This window comes from Musa acuminata, chromosome BXJ1-3, assembly GCF_036884655.1.
Source record: "Musa acuminata AAA Group cultivar baxijiao chromosome BXJ1-3, Cavendish_Baxijiao_AAA, whole genome shotgun sequence".
Lineage (NCBI taxonomy): Eukaryota > Viridiplantae > Streptophyta > Magnoliopsida > Zingiberales > Musaceae > Musa > Musa acuminata.
Window position 1 is genome coordinate 34,589,439 of NC_088329.1, and position 19,969 is coordinate 34,609,407.

At 36.8% G+C, this 19,969-nt stretch overlaps 2 protein-coding genes across 2 annotated transcripts; both read left to right on the top strand.

Annotated features, from left to right (window-relative positions):
* The first annotated feature begins 1,380 nt into the window (after positions 1 to 1,380).
* On the top strand, positions 1,381 to 13,808 carry LOC135625443 (aspartic proteinase 36-like). The gene is made up of 10 exons (XM_065130268.1): positions 1,381 to 1,947; positions 2,052 to 2,181; positions 2,282 to 2,526; positions 4,925 to 5,149; positions 7,614 to 7,776; positions 7,852 to 7,922; positions 9,365 to 9,455; positions 12,003 to 12,078; positions 13,228 to 13,299; positions 13,590 to 13,808. Exons 1-10 carry the CDS (start codon positions 1,706 to 1,708, stop codon positions 13,730 to 13,732), a joined length of 1,458 nt encoding a protein of 485 aa, XP_064986340.1. The 5' UTR covers positions 1,381 to 1,705; the 3' UTR covers positions 13,733 to 13,808.
* An 894-nt stretch (positions 13,809 to 14,702) lies between these two features.
* LOC135625435 (monocopper oxidase-like protein SKU5) lies at positions 14,703 to 19,962 on the top strand. The gene is made up of 9 exons (XM_065130251.1): positions 14,703 to 15,157; positions 16,092 to 16,201; positions 16,385 to 16,655; positions 16,748 to 16,886; positions 17,306 to 17,669; positions 17,839 to 18,204; positions 18,305 to 18,383; positions 19,271 to 19,470; positions 19,578 to 19,962. The coding sequence occupies exons 1-9, from the start codon at positions 14,981 to 14,983 to the stop codon at positions 19,684 to 19,686; spliced, it is 1,815 nt and encodes a 604-aa protein (XP_064986323.1). The 5' UTR covers positions 14,703 to 14,980; the 3' UTR covers positions 19,687 to 19,962.
* Positions 19,963 to 19,969: the final 7 nt, after the last annotated feature.

Consider the following 19,969-nt stretch of genomic DNA (forward strand, 5'->3'; position numbering starts at 1 on the left):
GCCCGTAGGGAGCAGGATCGTACCTCTGATGGCGTCTGACATTTCTGTTGGCGTGGCATGAGGGATCGAGCCTAAGCGGTCGTTAATGGGCCTCGGCCTGTATTCTGGTTCGTTTGATCAGGTTCCGTCGGGTTGATCGAGGCGTGAGCTTCGTCTGGGTCAGCTGACGTCAGCTCGAGTCTTGTCATCAATTATTACCCTAATCAGTTACATGATTTAACAATTTTCAATCTATGTCCACAAAAACAATTTCAATCTATGTTCATTTTTAATAATTATTTTTATTTTTCATTTTTAATTTTAATTTAGAAGAACAAACACACAATTATTAATTTAAGTGGATGTGGAAGATGGACTACAAACTTAATTATTAATTTTTGCATGTGGTTTTGGAGGTTGAACATATAAAACTTTATCATAATTGTGTTCATTTTTAATAATTATTTTTATTTTTCATTTTTAATTTAAATTTAGAAGAACAAACACAATTATTAATTTAAGTGGATGTGGAAGATGGACTACAAACTTAATTATGACAATACATCAATAATATATGAGAGAAGAACCATTTAAAGAATTTAAAAAATACAAACACATAAAATTGTTTATTGATACAAATTATCTTAAATCAATTTCAACTTAAATGTATTTTTTTATTTTTTTTTTCTCCGGCTCCCATTAGATTTATAAGAGTAAAATTTTAGAAGCACTAAAAATATTTCCTTGCTTCTTCCCTCCATTAAAAAATATATTTTTTATTTTTTTCATAAATTAGTTTTTAATACTTGAATGCTTTTTGAGTATCTAAAAAATTTATGAATCCAAATAATATTAGGATTGGAAAGTAATTCAAAAATTTTGGAGCCAAGTCTTATTGGAGGATAAGAAATTTAATATGGAAAGACTCAACAGAAAATCTTAATATGGAAAAAAAAACTCATTATGAAGGAAGGATTAAACATGAAAATTAGGTTTTATTATTATTATTATTATATATTTATATATAGTTTTGATGGGGATAATAAAATATGAGGAAATAATTTGGGTGTTGATTGAAAAATTGATATATGGAATTCTCTTCTTGTGCCACAAATTTTCCCTCCCATTCAACACATAATAAAATATACAATTCTATCCATAATATATCATATATTTGTTATCAACCTAATGAGCATGTAAATATAGGAGTTAAAGCTGCGGGTTTCTTTAGTAAACTGGGAGAGACCACTTAACTCATGTTTGACCAGAGAAGATCGGGTCAACGATAAAAAAAATACAATTTGGTCGTGATTTTGACCGACTCGAAGGTGTTAAAAATAGGGATTAAGATTGGATGGAAGAGGCTTATAAGTACCATAAAAGGAAGCCAATTTGGTGGACGAACGACGACGAAGTTATTAACAGTGGTGAGAGCACCGAATCGAGCATCTCGGCCTCTCTTTTTCTCCGCCTTTCCCTCTCCGTCGTCGTCGCCTCCGTCTCTCCGCTTATTAACCCCCTTCTCCCGCTGAAAGAAAGAAGTGGGTGGGCACATTTCGTTTCGTTTTCTTCTTCTTCTTCCTTCTCTCGTCTTCTCTCTTCCCCTCCCCCTCTTTCCTTCCTGAGTCCCATCCCCCAATCTCCCACTCCACCCGGATGCTGTTGTAGGAGCAACCAGCACAGGTAGATTCCTCCGAACGACGATAAATAAGGCGTCTCTGCCGGGATGGCTTCGAGGAGACCGTCGTCTTCCTGCCGGTTCTTGTCTCTTTGTCCGTTGTTGCTGCTGGTGGTGCTGGCGTTGAGCCCTTCGGCTGGCGCCAACGGGGTGTTCAAGGTGCGGCACAAGTTCCTCGGCCGCAAGCCGTCCGTCGGCGATCTCCTCGCTCACGACAGCCGGCGCCACAGCCGCATCCTCTCCTCGGTCGATCTCCCCATTGGCGGTCTCGGCCTCCCCACCAGCACCGGGTTCGGCCTCCGTCCCTGTCTTCTCGATTCTGACATGCTCTCGTTTCGGTTGCATTTTGATATCTTGCTGATGTTCTTTTGGGGTTCGGTGGATGGGTTTGTAGGTTGTATTTTGCGGAGATAGGTATTGGGAATCCGTCCAAGAAGTACTACGTGCAGGTTGACACGGGAAGCGACATTCTCTGGGTGAATTGCATCTCGTGCAAGCGTTGCCCTCAGAAGAGCGATCTCGGTGTATGAATCAAGTTCATTTGTATTTTTATGTATCTGCTGTTTCTACCTCTGTCCGACCTTTAAATTAATGGCAAATCGAGAATTGGGTTACTTGTTGCAGGTTGAGTTGACATTATATGATCCAAGGGAGTCGGTGAGCGGGAGCTTGGTATCTTGTAAGGAGAACTTTTGCGTCTCCACGTATGGTGACATTCCTGGCTGCGCGGCGAATTTGCCATGTGAGTATCGTGTGGTGTACGGGGATGGGAGTTCTACAGCTGGTTTCTTTGTGACGGACTCTGTACAATATAATCAAGTGTCCAGTGATCACCAGACAAGACCGGTCAATGCAAGTGTTACATTTGGGTGAGTTTCAACTTTTAGCTGCCAACTTGATATTGTATGCTTATAGTGCTAAAGTAGTGTTTGATGAATGGCATTTTCATGGACGACAATCCTATCCCATCATTTTGTTTGATTATTATTATCATTTCAATGTAGCATGGCTATTTGATACCAATATTCATATGCTAGAATGATTAAAAGCTATAAAATAAAATAAAAATAGATGGTACAACTATGGTACACAATCTGTATTTTGTTACTATTGGCAACCTTTTTTTTCCAGTAGGTAAGAAGTATGGTATGTGCTGCCAGCATGGCACAGTAAATTGTATGTTAGCATGAACAGGCATCCACTAAAGAAAAAGAAGAGATGACAAGATCCTACAAGAAACATTAAATGCTTCTCCCCTAGCCCCCCTCCTTTCTAGAGCCAGTGAAGATGCAAGGTGAAGGTGCCAAAATGCTAGTGTTGAAATCCTAGACTGAAACATAGATACCTAGCTAGCATATAGAACAAATCTGACCAGATTAGTTCAGTTCTCATGGATCTCATTGGTTTCTTGGTTTAGGATAAAATATTAGTTTCTATCGGCCTTGAGTAAATTGGTTTAAGATCCCCATTATCGTGTCTCATAACTGCGATGACATGCAACATTTTGTTGCATATTCAAAATTCAAACGCTTTGTTGATAAGTTGTTATTATCTAACCCAAGTTATCTAACATATTTGTCGCACACATATGTGTCCGTACTTATATGTTTATTTGAATATCTGAAAAGAGGTGATTGTTTATAGGTTTATAATAATGAAACATAACCCCTTTCTGTCTATGACATGACCTGTTTAATTTGTCTCATGTATGGATGGGTTAAGGTTGAGGCTTAGTAACTTGCTATTGGATTGGGTCTGTACAAGTCTTTTTAATTTGTCAGCTCATGGTAAGCTGCAGTTGTAGTTTTCTTGGACAACTTTGGTGGTCTGCAATTTGTTGTTTCTCTGCAGTCTGTCAGAAAGGTGACTTCCAGTAGCTGTTATTGCTTAATGATGTCAAGGTCACCTAGGGAAGGGCCGAGACAGGTGAGAAAGTTTAGGTGGAATTTGGAATTAATGAGGGTGCTAAGGTTGTTAATGACAGGCAGGATGGAATTGACGAGCAGAATGAGGATAGGGCTAGGGCATGACTGTTGGCAATGGCAGGCTGAGCACATGACATTGAGATATGATGATGAGGGTGAGCTCATGTTCAGATATGGTGATGATCAGGTTGTGGGCATCCGATTGAACAACTGGTAGGAACTATCAGTGCGACCATAATTATGTCAGGCAGGTTGCTGTTTAAGGAAATCTTGACCTCTGGCTGATCTGATTAAGTTGGTGTGAGACCACGGAAGTTTTAATACCTGAGCTAAACCTGAAGATTCGGTATGTGTAATTACTATGTGCATATTTGTGGGCTGGGAAGGCGTAACTAGGTGATTACGATTTTTCTTAAGATTCTAGTCCGAGTGCCTAGGTGATTGTCCATTACATAATAACATAGCAACCCACATATTGTTTCAGATATGGGCTGTCATGAAATATTACTATTGCACAAATTGTATTGTTGATGATATTTGATGATTGTTGGTTTGTTGTGCTTTTTAACCTGAATTTCTATAAGGTCTCATTATTTCATTATTTTTCTTGGTTTTCTTTTCTTTTGATTTTTTTTTTATAATATGGTTCATGATTTAAACCAAGGATTAAATTCTTGGTCAGTTCTAGATACCATTCAGTGGTCAGATTTCTATGGTAATAACACTGTACAGTTTACCAAGTGTAGGTATGTGTGGGTACTGATTGATACCAGTCGGAGCATTTCAAGAGGAGAGCGACAGTAAGAGAGAGAGAGAGAGAGACTATGACAAAATAGTAACAGTAGTAGGAGGTAGAGGATGAGTGGGATCATGTGGTAGAGGGGAGATGGTGGCATAGACGAGTGGTGGAGAAAGAGGACAATGATGAGGGGTGGCAACACAGACGACAGCAGGGAGGAAGTGGCAATGTGGTGATGCAATCGTGAGGAGAAGCAAAAAAAATTAGGAAGTGAAGAAGGAAAGAAGAGAAGAATAAGGAAAAGGGAAGGGATGGTTTATTCCAGTATTGGATGATAGACTTCAAAAGGGGAAGAAAGAAAGAAGAGAAAAACAAAGCAAAGGGGAGGGATGGTTGATTCCAGTATTGCCTAGTATAACTGTACCAGTTAGGTTATTCATTTCTATAAATTCATTTAGTTGTTTTTAGATTAATCTGTGTATCTGAAGATGCTCTTGTTCATTTTCTGAATGGTTAGAATTCTTAGGTTAACTTCATTCTTGATTTGGTTGTCAACATGTGCTTTGTAATTTTTCTTTTTTAGCTAGTTTGATAATGATACAGGTGTGGTGCTCAACAATCCGGAGATTTGGGTTCATCGAATGAAGCACTTGATGGAATTCTTGGGTTTGGGCAGTCAAATTCATCCATGATCTCGCAGCTGGCTGCTTCTGGAACTGCAAGGAAGATATTTGCTCATTGTTTAGACACTATAAATGGAGGAGGACTTTTTGTTATTGGACATGTAGTGCAACCGAAAGTGAAGACAACACCTTTGGTGCCTGATCAGTAAGTTTGCTACAGATACTTAGTGATTATTGTTTCTGCTCTTACTCATACTTTAGTTGATCAGGTTACTGTATGTTGTTGATGTATTCATTTTTTTAATAAGTTCTGTTTAATGAATTCGTGCAAATTGCAGTGTTATTAGAATGAAACACGGGAATTAAAATTAGACTGAATATAGAAAAATCTTCATTTCATGTGAATGGTGCTATAGGTGTATGGTAAAATATTATATTTCAAGAAAAGGTGCAAGGTTACTGCAGATAATGTGAACTGGGAAGGATACTGTTTATTTGACAATCCACCTTTTCTATATATGTAAATATCCTTTTAAGGATCAAAAAGTACTCTTTCTCTTCATCTGTTACTTGCATTTAGTATCTGAATACTACCCTTGTGAAGAAAAGATGCTAATTGCAGTGAAGCAGAAACATGTTTTCTTATAGTAATTTTTGTTGCAGACATGTAATGTAAATTTGCAGTTTCAAGAATCTTGACCAACCTTGTATTAGTTCAGTTCTACTTAGGATCATAGTTTATAATAGTGATGAGCATATGTATGTAAGACCTGAAGAGTACTATAGCAAGGATTCCCTTTTGGCCAAAATGGCCCATGCTGTATTGTGAATGGATTGGTTACACGACCATGCCAATGCAGCTATGGTGTCTGACAGGAAAAGAATAAGCATCATATCCTCTTACGATAGTGCAAGGCCCTTCCTTAATTATAACCTAGCTAAACTGAAGGATTAGAACTTCAGTTTCTAGTTTCAGGTTATTTAAATTGATGTTTTCAATCCCGAACTGGTGACAAAACTGAAAAGAAGCTAATTATTGGGTACCATCAACAATGTACGATCTGTGACCTAGTAGGTTCATAGGCTCATACATATTTCTTTAATTTTAAGTTTGTTTTAGTATGCAAAAGTCCACCTTTCTGAATCTAAGAGGAAATTTAAATTGGATATTTCTACACATGCATTGGCTGATATATAATATCTTGGAGCAAGGGTTATGTCAATTAGGGCATAACAATACAGGTTGATGTGATCATACAGGAATGGTATCTGCACATACCATGTCGAATCGTGTTGGACATGTGGATATATGGCTAGACTAATTTTCAGCACAGGTACAAGGGCATATTGGTAACAAAACATGTAATCATACCATGCTTGGAAGATATTGTCACAACCCTGTTCTATGAAATGATAATCTGTGTATAAGAATGATGAAGATGCCAGTTTCTTGAAATATTTTGTTTGCCCAGTCTAGTAAAGCGTCATGTGGTTTAAGGCTTTAAGCAATCTCATATATGGTTAGTCACAAAAATTGACAGGACCATACCTGTGTACACATCAATGAGTAGCAAATCTTTTGTCAAAGGGTATTTTTGTGTCCATTATGGACACGTGACACTATGTCTTGTGACCTAAATGGTAGGTCAGATAAGGCATATTAAAATTCTTGTGTGGCATATATGAAACTGAAAACAGTTTGAGTTCATTTAAAGATTACTTCATGTAGTGTTGATATTGTTCTGATATGGAACAAGTTGGTTCTGATTCTTTTTCAGCACACTTATTGTAGAATCTTTGTGGTTCATTTAACCATTAGCAAACTGTTATCCCATTTGATTTCAATTGTTATTATATTTTCTCACATATACTTCAATTATTTGATTCCAACTATCTTACGGAATTTCTACTATGTTGTACCTTGTTTACAAGATCCAATACGGAGCAAGTGAATTCCATTACTAAATGTGTAGAATAGGGCAAATTTAGTAGGCAAAATAAGTTTAAATTTCAGCTATGTTCTATTTGGAAATGAGAAAGTTTAAATTAATCATCGTCAGGAGTATCAGATGGCACATGTATCTTCTGTTGATTAAAAAAATATTTTTTTTATCACCCTAAAATAGCACACAAAACTCTCACACGTGGACTTGAACATAAAATCTATCACTTGTGTAATAGCGCACTAACCAATTGGATGTTTCAATAGAGACATACTGGATTGGTGGTTGCTTTTAGGATCTTTTTTCTCTAGAGCAAATACCTATAGATATCTTCCGAATGACTATGTGAAACCTTAAATGATCCTGGCCTTCTGGGTATCTTTAAGGCCAATTTGAGGACCATCGTGATCTACTAATACACTGCCCTGTCTCTTTTTGCTTGTTTCTGTACTGCAGTTATTTCTTTCCAAGACCACAAAAATAATCATTTCATTTGAAGTTTACTATGGATATTAGATAAAAACATAGATGTTAAATGTGATGTCTTTTTGTCTTAGCCAGATAAAAATTATCTACTGCAGTATGAACTATGAAGTTATTAATTCCTGGCGTATTCATATTTTCTTTTCCATAGATTTATATTAACAACTCCAATCCATTAGGTTTTTCCTTCATCAATTGGTTTTCTTGTCTCTAATGAATTTAGTATGTCTATCCTCGCTTCAGGCCACATTACAATGTCAATATGAAGGCAATTGAAGTTGGTGGGGCTATTCTAGAACTTCCTACTGATTTATTTGACACTGGAGACAAGAAAGGGACAATAATCGATAGTGGAACAACATTGTCTTATCTACCAGAGGTAGCCTATAAGGCACTAATGAATGCGGTAAGTGACTTCGTCTGTTGATTTTGGTTCAGCTGAATATTTTTCATGGACAAGTCGTTTCTCTTTTCTTTGTAGATATTTTCCAAATATCCAGATTTGAAATTCTACAACAATCAGGGGTTTCTTTGTTTCGAACATTCTGGAAGGTATGTTTTTTATTTCCTAACAATTCCAATTTAAGGTGATTTATATTCCACAACTTCGGGCAGTTTAGTTTGGAAAACCTTTTCCTTGTTTTAGATTTTAGGCAATTACGTCACAAATTACGGGCATCACATTTTGTGACTGCATGTGATGCTTAGGTACTGTTAGATTTTGTGAACATCTATTTTTTACTGTGTTATCTTGCTGAGAGATCTTCCAGATAACTTATCTTGTATCCTGTTTGATTGCAATCATGTATACATGTCAGAAATTTCTCTGGGTATTGGTTAGCCCATCTTTCCATTTGTTTTGGTTGCTTTCACAACATAGGTTTGAGGCAATGCTAAAAGAATCAAGTTAGATAGATTAGGCCTGGAAGTTGTTAGATTAAACATGTTGCTTATATCTGCATTGCTTGACTTATATTCTATTAGTAATGCCTGTTGGAATTACGTTTTGACTCTGTCCTTGATTGCAAAGATAGTTCCAACTTCCAAGTAATCGATAAATTTATCAAAAGTTGGCTGGATGAGATTATTTCTTTATTGTCTTTGCATTACATATAATTTGGTGTTTCTTTATTATATTAGATGAGTACCCTTCCAGCATGTAATATTGTCAGTCAGTTCCTTTTTTCTATAATTAATTCCTACTGCACATATTTAGAGTCAGGGAATAGCCATAAAAGATTGATAAATTAATTGCTAGACCATCATTAGCAAGTTAGTAAGATATTTCTCCTTACGTGGTTCATTGATGTTTATTTTATTATAGCTATAAACCTTCAGTTTTTGTTAGTTGGATTTAGAAAGATCTTTTTTTGTCATGAGACATGTTGATATGATGCTAACACAAGGATGAACACAACAATAATTAGGGAGAAATTGCAAACAAATGAACGATGGGAGAAAAAAAGAATTAACATGGTGTCTTTAGTTCCATATTGGAGGTGATATTGACACATGTCAACACTCGAAGCGTTCGAGCTTCTAGACTTTTCCTTGTATAGACCATTATTAATTGTGTGCTGGCAAAAGACTCGTGTTTACCTTCTCTGCACAGTAATACAGGCCAGTAAGGTTGTAATCATCTCAGTTGTTATGTTGTTCTTTTAGTTCATTTTCGACCCAGCCAACAAATTCTTTCCTTAAATAGATTCATTTCCAATCTAGTATAGGAAGTTGAATTTATCTTTCCTTTTCTTGGTATATCTTCCTTCATATAAGTCAGTTCATTTCTTTTGTAGGATACTTTTGAACGAACTAAATTGCTGAAATTTTGTTGTAGAATGGATTTTTAATAGAATGACAATTAGATATTTCAGATATTACCAAATGAATGTTCGTCGTACATCTCAACCATCTTTGTTACCAGGATAACTAATTACAGATAAGAATTGTGGATTTATTCAGCTTGCTTACAATTTTTTCTATCTTGATTGCAGTATAGATGATGGATTCCCAGAAGTTGTTTTTCATTTTGAGAACTCACTTTTGCTGAATGTATATCCTCATGATTATCTTTTCGAGAATAGGGTAAGATAGATTGTCTATTTTTATGTTTAGCAGGGTGATGGCCATCAAAATTTACTTGCAAAATTCTTCAATTGTCCTTTGTCCTATTTGCAAATTTTGTTTGTTTGCTAGGGTTCTGTTATATATGATGTTGTTGTTTCTTCTTTATCATTCTTGAAATTGCAGTTGCACATTATTTTTTTTTAACGTTAGATATTGTGATACTTGGAGCAAATGCCATCCGAAAAATCTTTAGTTGGATATCCTGCATTTGATTTTTGACATGGATATTTAACTTGTTCTCAACAAAATATGTACCCAGTGCATGAGCTCTCGCCAACGCGAGGTTAGGTCCGGGGAGGGTCAATGTACACAGTCTTACTGTTATGACAAATTCATATCTTGTTACTCTGGTCTATTTGGCTCATACGGTTTCTTGGTTAACTGATTCTATTATTTCATGACCCAATTTCCCTCGAAGACAAATACTCAAGTACCACTTTGGGGGATGAGTTATGACCTATATATATCATCTCACTTACAGTGTATAATCATATGGTTCATTGGGTGTTATGTACATGGAATATATCACCCATGTTGAACTTGTGGTGGATCAGGGGCTTTGAAGCCAAAGTTTCATGTATGTAATTTGACTTTGCTCCCCATGCAACTTAGCAATATTTTCAGCCATTACCAAGTAGATGGAATATGCCATTTATTTGGCATGGTATAAACATACCTTTAGCAATAGCAAATAAGGCATCTCAGGATGTTTCAGATGATTTGGAACAATACCCTGCCTTGTATGTGAAAGTAGGATACTCGGTCTGGGTTTAGAGTTCCATAAAGTGTTGTTGATGGAAGAAGTGTGAACGATGGATCCCACTGAGTTGAATTTGATCCATAAATAAACGAATAGTCTTTGTTTCTCTCAACATGTCTATTTGGAAATTATCTGAATTGATATCATTTTCATTGATTCCTCCTGAAGAGTTCATTTACATTGGGATTCAGTTAATTATTGATGCTACCAACCTTTTTTACATATCTTAAGTGGACTAGTGAGTTGATAATAACTTCATTTTTTTTCTTGGAATTTGGATGCAAGTAACATGGCTATGACTTTGATATCAAATGTGAGCAATTGAAAGCTAGATTTCATGAATACAGTGTCTGGGGCTTAAATCTTTTATATCATTTTGGGTGAAAATAATATGCACAAATTCTATTGTTGATGTCCAAAGAGTTCTGGCCTTAAAGAAAGGGTAATCACCATCCAAATAAAAAGGATCTTTGTTTTGTGAAAAATTTATAGTTAACTCAGCTTTTAATTTGGATGTTAATGATCTAAACTAGTACCACAAGGCCAGGCATGCTTGGGCATAAGAGAGGGTTACAATTCAAACTCATTGAGTGCAGGAGCAACCATCTTCCTTATGGACTTGAAAAGGTTAAAGAAGAATAGAAAACTCAAATTTTACAAGTTGATATTTCCATGTGCTATAAATCAAGATTATAATACAAATTGATATTTTCATATGCTATAAATCAAGATTTTTCTTGATGGGTGAAACTCTAAATATGAAAAAATTAACAACTCTAAAGAGCACAAATATGGAGCTGCACTGGAATATGATACAGAGCTATAAGTTTTAGGTTCTACAATGCAACACAGAAACGTTGATTCAACAAATCTTGGAAGGAATACGATTATCATGTGGTTACAACAAAAGATGCCATATATGTTCTCTAATGAATCTTCAAAATCATTTAGATAACTACTGAATATGTGAGTATAATAAACAATAGAGGTAACAAGGAACAGCTAGTATCCTTAGCTTCATTGTCAGTAAAACTTTTGCAGCGTAATGCTCCAACATGAGTGACTGTCGAGATCCCGTTCTTGGTAGCTGCTTTCTAATGATACTTATAGCATGTGCTCTCTCTCCAAGCCTCAGCAGAGTGTAGGAAGAGCATGGTCCTTGGGGAAGAAGAAAGAAGACCAGAATATTCTTTCATTTGCGAATGAGATTAGTAAGTATTCATTGGTCAAGAAGTACAGTTATCCACAAAGAAAGAGAAGAATAGAAGAGTGCATTGACATTTTGTGTGAGATGATCCTACTTGGAAGCTAGAGTTGGAAGCATTTGCTCCAATTTCTTTCTCCTGCTTTGGAGTTAAATTATAAATTGATTCTCAATGCTAAATTTAAGGTTTTTCTGTTTCATTTTAGAGAACCTATTGCCTAAATTTAAAATGTTCACCATTTCCCACTCTGATCCTATTTCTGGACTCATTTTTCAGTTCTTACTTACTAATGATGTCGAAAACTGTTTACTGCATTGGCAACTATGTTATGTATTTTTAAGACAGGATAATCACAAGTTTTGATTTTTTTTTTAACTGACATTTTTTTTTTGCATTCTATGTATTTTTTGTACTGGTTTTTGAGGTAGTCTATTGCTTTGTCATTTTTGTCACTTGTTGTCCTGTTGTACTGCATTTGTGTTTTAGATAATGTCATAATACTTTAATTTGTTGTTTTATTCTTGATATTTTAACAAATAGGATAATATCTATTGCGTTGGCTGGCAAAACGGTGGGCTGCAATCAAAAGATGGAAGAGATATGTTTCTTCTGGGAGGTAACAACTTCATTACAGACATGCTCTTTTGCTATAATTTGATCTTTTTCATATTACATTTTGATTTAACAATATGGTCACTTCTGACATCATCATATTTGCAAATCCAAGTTTGATACCATTTAGCTTAATAAAGCAAATACAACTCTTTATTCGTGTGCAAAAAATACAGAGATAATATTCCTGATTATATACATTGATAGAGATGTAATGTCTTAACTCTACATTAGGGGATCTCCCAATGTTGGACAATTTTGAGGTACCTGATGGTTAGTGACACTTTGCCTTTATGGTATGGTACTTACTATATTTCAGTATCCTGAGGTAATATAATTTCAGATAGGAGATCATTTTAGTTTTATTCAAACTGACTTCCTTTAGGAGTAATATTTTCTGCTAACTTAGATCTAGCCTGCAATGATGTAGATGACAAATGATAATTGATTAAGATGGTCTGGATATTTCAAACAACAATATTGAGGGATCATGGTCAGGAGAGGGTGAAGAACTGATTAAATGGCTCCTAGGAAGCGGTAGAGACACTTGAGTGTGCACATAAGGAAGGGTTAGTTCTGTTGGAGCAGATAGCTTAGTCCTGTTGTTTCATGTACAACATTTTGGTTCCTTTGGTGAGAAGTCCTTGGAAAGCTCTTCCCCATAAGGCTTTCTATTGTGACTAGGAAATTATATTTGTTGTGCCTGTACACAGTATGGTGAATCTACAATTTTAATATGCAAACTTGTATACTTTTTCAAGTGTACTTATAAATTTGACTTCAACGTCACTCGAACAGAAACTTCAAGATTGATGTTTTTCTTTTATTATTCATTATTGCTTGTTATCCAAAATGGGAGCAACATTTCCAAGGCTGTTCAAGTTGCAACAAAAAGAGAGACTTTTGGATGCTTTACATCTTACAAAAGAGGAGGATTGTAAGATATTTGTCTGAAAAGAATTATAAGGTTGACTAAGACAGAGAAAAAGACATCAGGCAATTGTATTTTTCTTTAATCATTTTTCCATCTTGTGACGCATCTCGGTAGTATTCATGTTGGATTGCAGGTCTTGTAGTTCATATCTTACAAGTCGTGTTCGCATCTTCTATTTGAATCTCACATCATAACTAACTACTAAACATTGCTTTCCAGATCTAGTCCTATCAAATAAGTTAGTTCTTTATGATCTGGAGAACCAAGTCATTGGATGGACAGACTACAATTGTAAGTTGCATTCGATTTTATTACTTGCCAAAATTATATCTTGTGAAAGCATTTTCCAAGAACCATATGTGTTGGGATCCAGAGTTGATCTATATCTTCTCCAATACTTGATGTGCGTGGTGACCACCACATATGATCTTATAGGCAAAGTTATCGAACATTTTAAGCGATAAGGGGGATTCAAATTCGATGTGTCCTCTTAGGCATGTCGGCTTTGTCCTCGGTTGTACAAACCATATATTATGATTACTATCGACATGTTCTCACTGATGAATTTGCCCTAATTTCAGGCTCCTCGAGCATCAAGGTCCGGGATGGCAAGACGGGAGCAGTTTTCATCGTGGATTCTCATAATCTTTACTCTTCTGGCAAAAGATTGCAGCTGGGAGGGTCCATTTTGTTGTTGTTGCTAACCCTTCTGTGTGTGTTTTGATTTGTTGAAACGGCAACAGCAAAGTTGAGTTTGCCCCATTCATATTCATTTATAGAAGAAATTTCTTTGCTCTTTATCTGTTTCGACGTGTCTTGATCTCTCGAGAATTCCTCGTTCTCATGTGGAGCAACACGCAGCACAACAATATTTGTTGGACTCCATGATTTAACTTACATGTACTAATCATGACGAGCAAACGCACAACACATGCATAGCGAGAGAGAGAGAGAGATTGAAGCGATTCCAGTTGTAAAATTCAGATTAGATCGATTCAATTCAAATAATTCTTTATTTATTATCAAAGATGTATACACTAAAATTTATTCTTACAATAGCATCTATATATTTCAAAATTTTAACCTCATATACAACTATCTATTATTCCATTAGAAAAAATATTAAGCCTACGATAGGGTTGATGGGATTGGGATTACCGTCCGGTCTTTATAATTACGGATGAAAGAAGCAGCATTAGTTGTTAAATGCAGCACTTTAATGAATTAATAATCAACTATATGGATTGATTCTCGATGAATCTCCTCACGCATCTCAACGTGCTACATCTTGCAACTTTTCTGTGTTGGAGGTGTCGGAATTGGGAGGAACGATATTGTTGCTAATTTTTATTTTTTATAATTATATATTGTTAATTAGATTTTTGATTTTGTAATGTAAAGAATTTAGATCCAATCGAGGTACCTTTTCATATTTGTTGTGGAAAATTTTGGTGGTGGATAAACTAAATAAATGTCTAAAGCTGAGTCCTACAAAACTATGCCTAGTAGATTCAAAACTTAAAATTGTACGAGGATCGGAGGAGGATTTGACTAAGTGTCGACTCTATATACTATAATTTGCATTTGTGTGACAAATATAATGGTATATATACTGTTATGTGTATATATATATATATATATATATATATATAGAAAAGGGTCTGTTAAAAGGAAAGAGAAGAAGAATTCCATTAGCAAGCAAATCACACTCGATCCTTCTCCGGTCTGTGGAACTGATTCCAAAGGCCAAAGCTATAATGAGCAATAATAACAGGCAGTGTCCAAAGCCGCCTTCTTTCCCCACTTTAGTAAAAGATTCCTGTACTCAGCCGACGAGCTCTGCCACGTCCGATCGCGCACTCTCTCCCAAGCCACAGCCACAGCCACAGCCACCGCCGTTAGAAGCCAAACCCAGAGCGCGTCCGGGATCTATCCATCCATCCATCCGTAGATCCGAACAACCAACCGACCCATGCTGCCCTCCTCGCTCTCATCGTCGTCGTCGTCGTCGTCGTCATGGTGGGTTTCCTGTCTCCGCTTCGTCCTCGCCCTTTCGCTCCTCGGCGTGGGCTCAGGAGGAGATCCCTACGTGTACTACCAGTGGGAAGTCTCCTACATCTCCGCCTCCCCTCTCGGCGTGAAACAACAGGTCCCTGCATCCCCCCTTCTTCTCCCTCTTAGTTTTTTAGAGATACAGCAGCCCGAAAGAGAAACCATTTTAAGGCCACAAATTTAGGGAAAAGGAAGAAGATTAGGACGCTAGCTCGAGTGAGAACCCATACACCAATCTTGGTTGCTAGGGGTTTTGTTGCGTCGGGTCGAATCGTTGGTTCTTCTGATGTTTATGTGGAGTAGATCGAAATTATGCAAGATATAGGAATGGATGATAGCTTCAGATGTAGATCGAAATTGGAGTAGAAATTATTAGTGAAGTTTTGGTGTCGAGCGAGGGTACGGGAAAATGTGAAGAGGGGAACCGGAGGAGGTGATTACTAGCTCAGAGATGATATGACCAGCTTGGAGTATGGGGGAGGAACATGCAGATCATGTATAGGACTTCAATGTGGCTTTAATCTTAGGATCAGGGCAATTTAGTGTCAGTGTTTGTCCAATCTGGTACTGCTGAAGATTGCTTGCAGAACATATATGTATATATACATGTAACATCTACAACTTTGTAAATATTTCTACTACCAACCATGCTTGACTGCATCGCAACCGATCAATGTGACTTTCCATATCAAAATTATGCTTGCTTGCCCACTGTCCAGTGGAGTTGTAGATTTCTAGAAGTGGGATAATTGGAATATCCATGCTCAAATGCTACTCATACAAGATGGTATCTGGGCATAAACCCAGACAAAGTTTTTCTAGGCTTAGCCTGGATCGTATGATGCTTTTCGTTTATTCATGTCAAAACTCATCCGGCAACCTTGACTAGAATCCCAAAAGAATAAGTGTCACCACTTTTGTCCTTCGTATATGTGCCTCTACCAGTATGTGTTTATAATGATTCTGTAACCAAGTCTCTTAGACTTCCTTGGTGATTGGCCCCTACTAGAAGGGGCTGGCTATGACTGCAGGTCATTGGAATCAATGGGCAATTTCCAGGACCAATTTTGAGTGCAACAACAAATTGGAACGTCGTTGTGAATATCAAGAACAATTTAGATGAGCCTTTTCTCACGACGTGGTATAAGCTCTATCCTTGGTTACTTCTATAACATGGTATAAACTTTGTCTCTAGTGTCTTTTGTGACATGGAATAAGCTTTGTCCTTAGTTTCTTTTATGTCATGGTATAAACTTTAGCCATAGTTTCTTCCAATGCTTAATATGATTGTGATGTGATTGATTAGTATGAAATTATTTGATAGGAATGGTTTGCAGCAAAGAAAGAACTCTTGGCAGGATGGGGTTTTAGGGACAAATTGCCCTATCCCTTCTGGTTGGAATTGGACTTACGCATTTCAAGTCAAAGATCAGATTGGAAGCTTCCTCTATTTTCCATCAGTCAACTTTCAGAAAGCTGCGGGTGGCTATGGTGGAATTATCATAAACAACAGAGACGTAATTCCTTTGCCATTTGGATTGCCAGATGGAGATATAACTATCTTTATAGGTGATTGGTATATCAAGGGCTTCAAGGTCAGGTTATTTCTCATTCAGGATTCGACCATTACTAAATGCAATTGATTTTCTTTGGGTGCTATTTGGTTTACTGACTCGAAGGATAACAGGACCTAAGAAAAACCATTGAAGAAGGAGGCGATCTAGGAACTCCTGATGGGGTTCTCATCAATGGTTTGGGCCCCTACCGCTACAATGAATCACTTGTTCCTGATGGCATTATTTATGAGACAATAAACGTGGATCCAGGTTACCAGCTCATGTTAACTTTTTATAAGCGTTCTTCATTTTGTCTTTGGGCTTTTTTAGCACCATATTCCGTGAACCCTTTCACTTAAGCTTACATGGAAATTATAATTATTGAAATAACACAAAATTGGTTTAGAATTGTATCTAGCTACCAGTTAGACTATGCATTGAAGGTTGTCGACATCATTTCTTTAGGATACAGAATCAACTGAGCTTTAGACTACGAGGTCCTCGTGCATTTTGTTCCATGAATATATCCTTAAGTTCTACTGACTACATAAATATGTCTGTAGCTAGCTTGACAAGTGATATATAGTCCTTTCTTTTGTTTTCCTGCACATGGTCTCTATTATATTAACGACAAAAGCTTGTTGTCAGTTATGATAAAAAGTTATATCAAACCTTCTTTCTTATTTCAGGCAAAACATATCGAATTCGAGTGCACAATGTTGGATTCTCATCTAGCTTAAATTTTAGAATACAAAATCATAACTTGTTTCTAGTAGAGACAGAAGGTTCTTACACTGTGCAACAGAACTACACGAACATGGATATCCATGTGGGTCAATCGTATTCCTTCTTGGTCACAATGGATCAAAATGCTATCAGTGATTACTATATAGTAGCAAGTGCTCGGTTTAGCAACTCAACTACCAGGGATAGATTAACTGGAGTGGCTATATTGCATTATTCCAATTCCCAGGGGCCTGCTTCAGGTCCACTTCCTGATGGTCCAGATGAGGGTGATACATACTTTTCAATGAATCAAGCAAGGTCAATCAGGTATCTTTGATGTTGAACAAGATGCATTTACTTGCTGTCTTTTAAATATTTGTCTTGTTTTATTGTAATATGTTTTTGCTTGCTTGTGTTGATGAATTCCTTTTAACCTCTTATTTCAAGTATAAAACATATACTGATTCCTAGTTTTCATCTTGTTGATCAACTGCAGATGGAATGTCTCTGCTGGTGCTGCTCGTCCTAACCCACAGGGATCTTTCCGATATGGTGAGATCACTGTGACTGATGTCTACGTACTACTTAACAGACCGGCAGAGATCATAAATGGGCAGATGCGTAATACCTTGAATGGCATCTCTTATATTGCTCCTTTTACACCTCTTAAACTTGCACAGCAATTTGATGTGCCAGGAGTCTATAAGCTTGATTTCCCAAATCGAATGATGAACAGACCTGCAAAAGCTGACACATCCATAATTAATGGCACTTACAAAGGCTTTATGGAAATTATTTTCCAGAATAATGATACTACGATTCAGAGCTATCACATGGATGGTTATGCATTCTTTGTTGTAGGGTAGGATCTGCTTTGGACATTTTCTTTTCCCAGCATCCTTTGACAATTTGGACTTCATGTATAACATGGCTTTTGCTTTTTTTTTTTAATTTGATCCTAGGATGGATTTTGGGATCTGGACAGAAAATAGCAGGGGTACCTACAACAAATGGGATGGAGTCGCCCGTAGCACAATACAGGTATGTTATACTGGTTTTTGTTCTTGAATCTCTCTTTATCTGAGCTGCACAAAATAAAAGCAAGATTCTTTCTGCCAATATGTCTGTCTTAAGAGGATACTGCTCTAGCCTAGGAGTACAAGAAAGAAGATAATAAAGTCTTCACGTTTATCCAAGTCAAAACTAAAAAGATCTATGTGAGGATGTGGTGCTTTCTTTTAAAAGAGATGTTTTCAGAGAAAGTATTGTGCCCAAATAGAGAGCTTCCTAAGGTTGTGTTGAGATGCTTGATCTTGCCCAAATAGAACTGTAGTATAGAATGCTTGAGAACAAGTGAAATTCTGAATCCTTTGCTTAAGACTGAATTGATCTCATGTGATGTCTGCCCCTATACTAAGATTTTATTCATCAGATCAGCATTTGCTATACTGTGACATGTAAGTACGCAAAATTTTGCATATTTGCCTGTCAGCACCTCCAGCATGAGTTGGCACATGTATCGGTAGCATGATATGTTTTTACTCATGTTGATTGGTACTACAATCTCTGAATCAGATGGATTACTAGTGGAAGAGTCATCAATATTGTAGGGTTATTCGAATAATAGTATATCTGCATAACCTGCTGGGGTCAAAATATTTCTGGGAAAAGTTTCTCTGAGCTGGTGGCTTGCCCACCATTTGGTGCTACTTCCATGTAACTGGTATATAATCTCAATAGTCTTCCTCTTATTCTTTATTTATTCTGATTATTCGGTGTAGGAAAAATGTTGGGTTTCTGAGGTAAGCATTCGGTAGATTAGTTTAAAACTCAGGGATGAGTTTTTCTCTTTCTAAAGTGAAAATATTACCTTAGTTCCACATCATCTCGATTTAAATGACTACTTGGATATCAAATATTGGGTACAGGTATATCCTGGAGCATGGACAGCAATCCTTGTTTATCTTGATAATGTGGGAATATGGAACTTGCGTGCCGAAAACCTCGACACATGGTTCAGGGGTCAGGAAGTGTATATAAGTGTGGTCAATCCAGAAGATAGCAACAAGACCGAGCTTCCTGTGCCTGATAATGCTATTTTCTGTGGTGCACTATCAAGCTTACAGAAGTAGGATCCACATCTATCTATATTCTTTTCTAAATTTTGTTCTGCTCGTCTGATGCTACGAACACATTTGTTTTTCTGATGTTATCCACTATTGATTGTCATTGCAGGCAGCAGTCACATAGATTTTCATTTTCTGAATCATCGTCAGTTGCCAATCTGAACAAAATGCTGTTGTTGTGGCTGTTCATTTCCTGGACCGGAAACATCTTCCTATGACTTCGTAGACGATAGATACCAGAAGAAAGTGCAGGAAAGCATACTGGATTTGGTTGATGTGAGAAGCTCTCGTTGTTAATCTAATCTCAGATCAGTTGTTTATGGTCTTGCAGTACAGAAGATTCTATCCGGAGTAATCTAAGTGTAAAGATTAGGCTCTGTAGAGATCAATTTCTTGGTTTTGATCAGCTGCAGTATTTGTTGTTGTGTGAGAAGTCAGAGCTAAAACTTTCTGTTATCAATTCATTTAATTGATTCTTACGATTGATTTTGACATGTGGTT

Bases quoted from the DNA above. Each gene is read 5' to 3' on its own strand.
- LOC135625443 (XM_065130268.1), top strand. From the start codon at position 1,706: ATGGCTTCGAGGAGACCGTCGTCTTCCTGCCGGTTCTTGTCTCTTTGT. The intron at 7,777-7,851 runs GTAAGTGACTTC...TTTTCTTTGTAG, and splicing joins ATAAGGCACTAATGAATGCG to ATATTTTCCAAATATCCAGA. The intron at 7,923-9,364 runs GTATGTTTTTTA...TCTTGATTGCAG, and splicing joins TGTTTCGAACATTCTGGAAG to TATAGATGATGGATTCCCAG.
- LOC135625435 (XM_065130251.1), top strand. From the start codon at position 14,981: ATGCTGCCCTCCTCGCTCTCATCGTCGTCGTCGTCGTCGTCGTCATGG. The intron at 18,205-18,304 runs GTAGGATCTGCT...ATTTGATCCTAG, and splicing joins TATGCATTCTTTGTTGTAGG to GATGGATTTTGGGATCTGGA. The intron at 19,471-19,577 runs GTAGGATCCACA...TTGTCATTGCAG, and splicing joins GCACTATCAAGCTTACAGAA to GCAGCAGTCACATAGATTTT.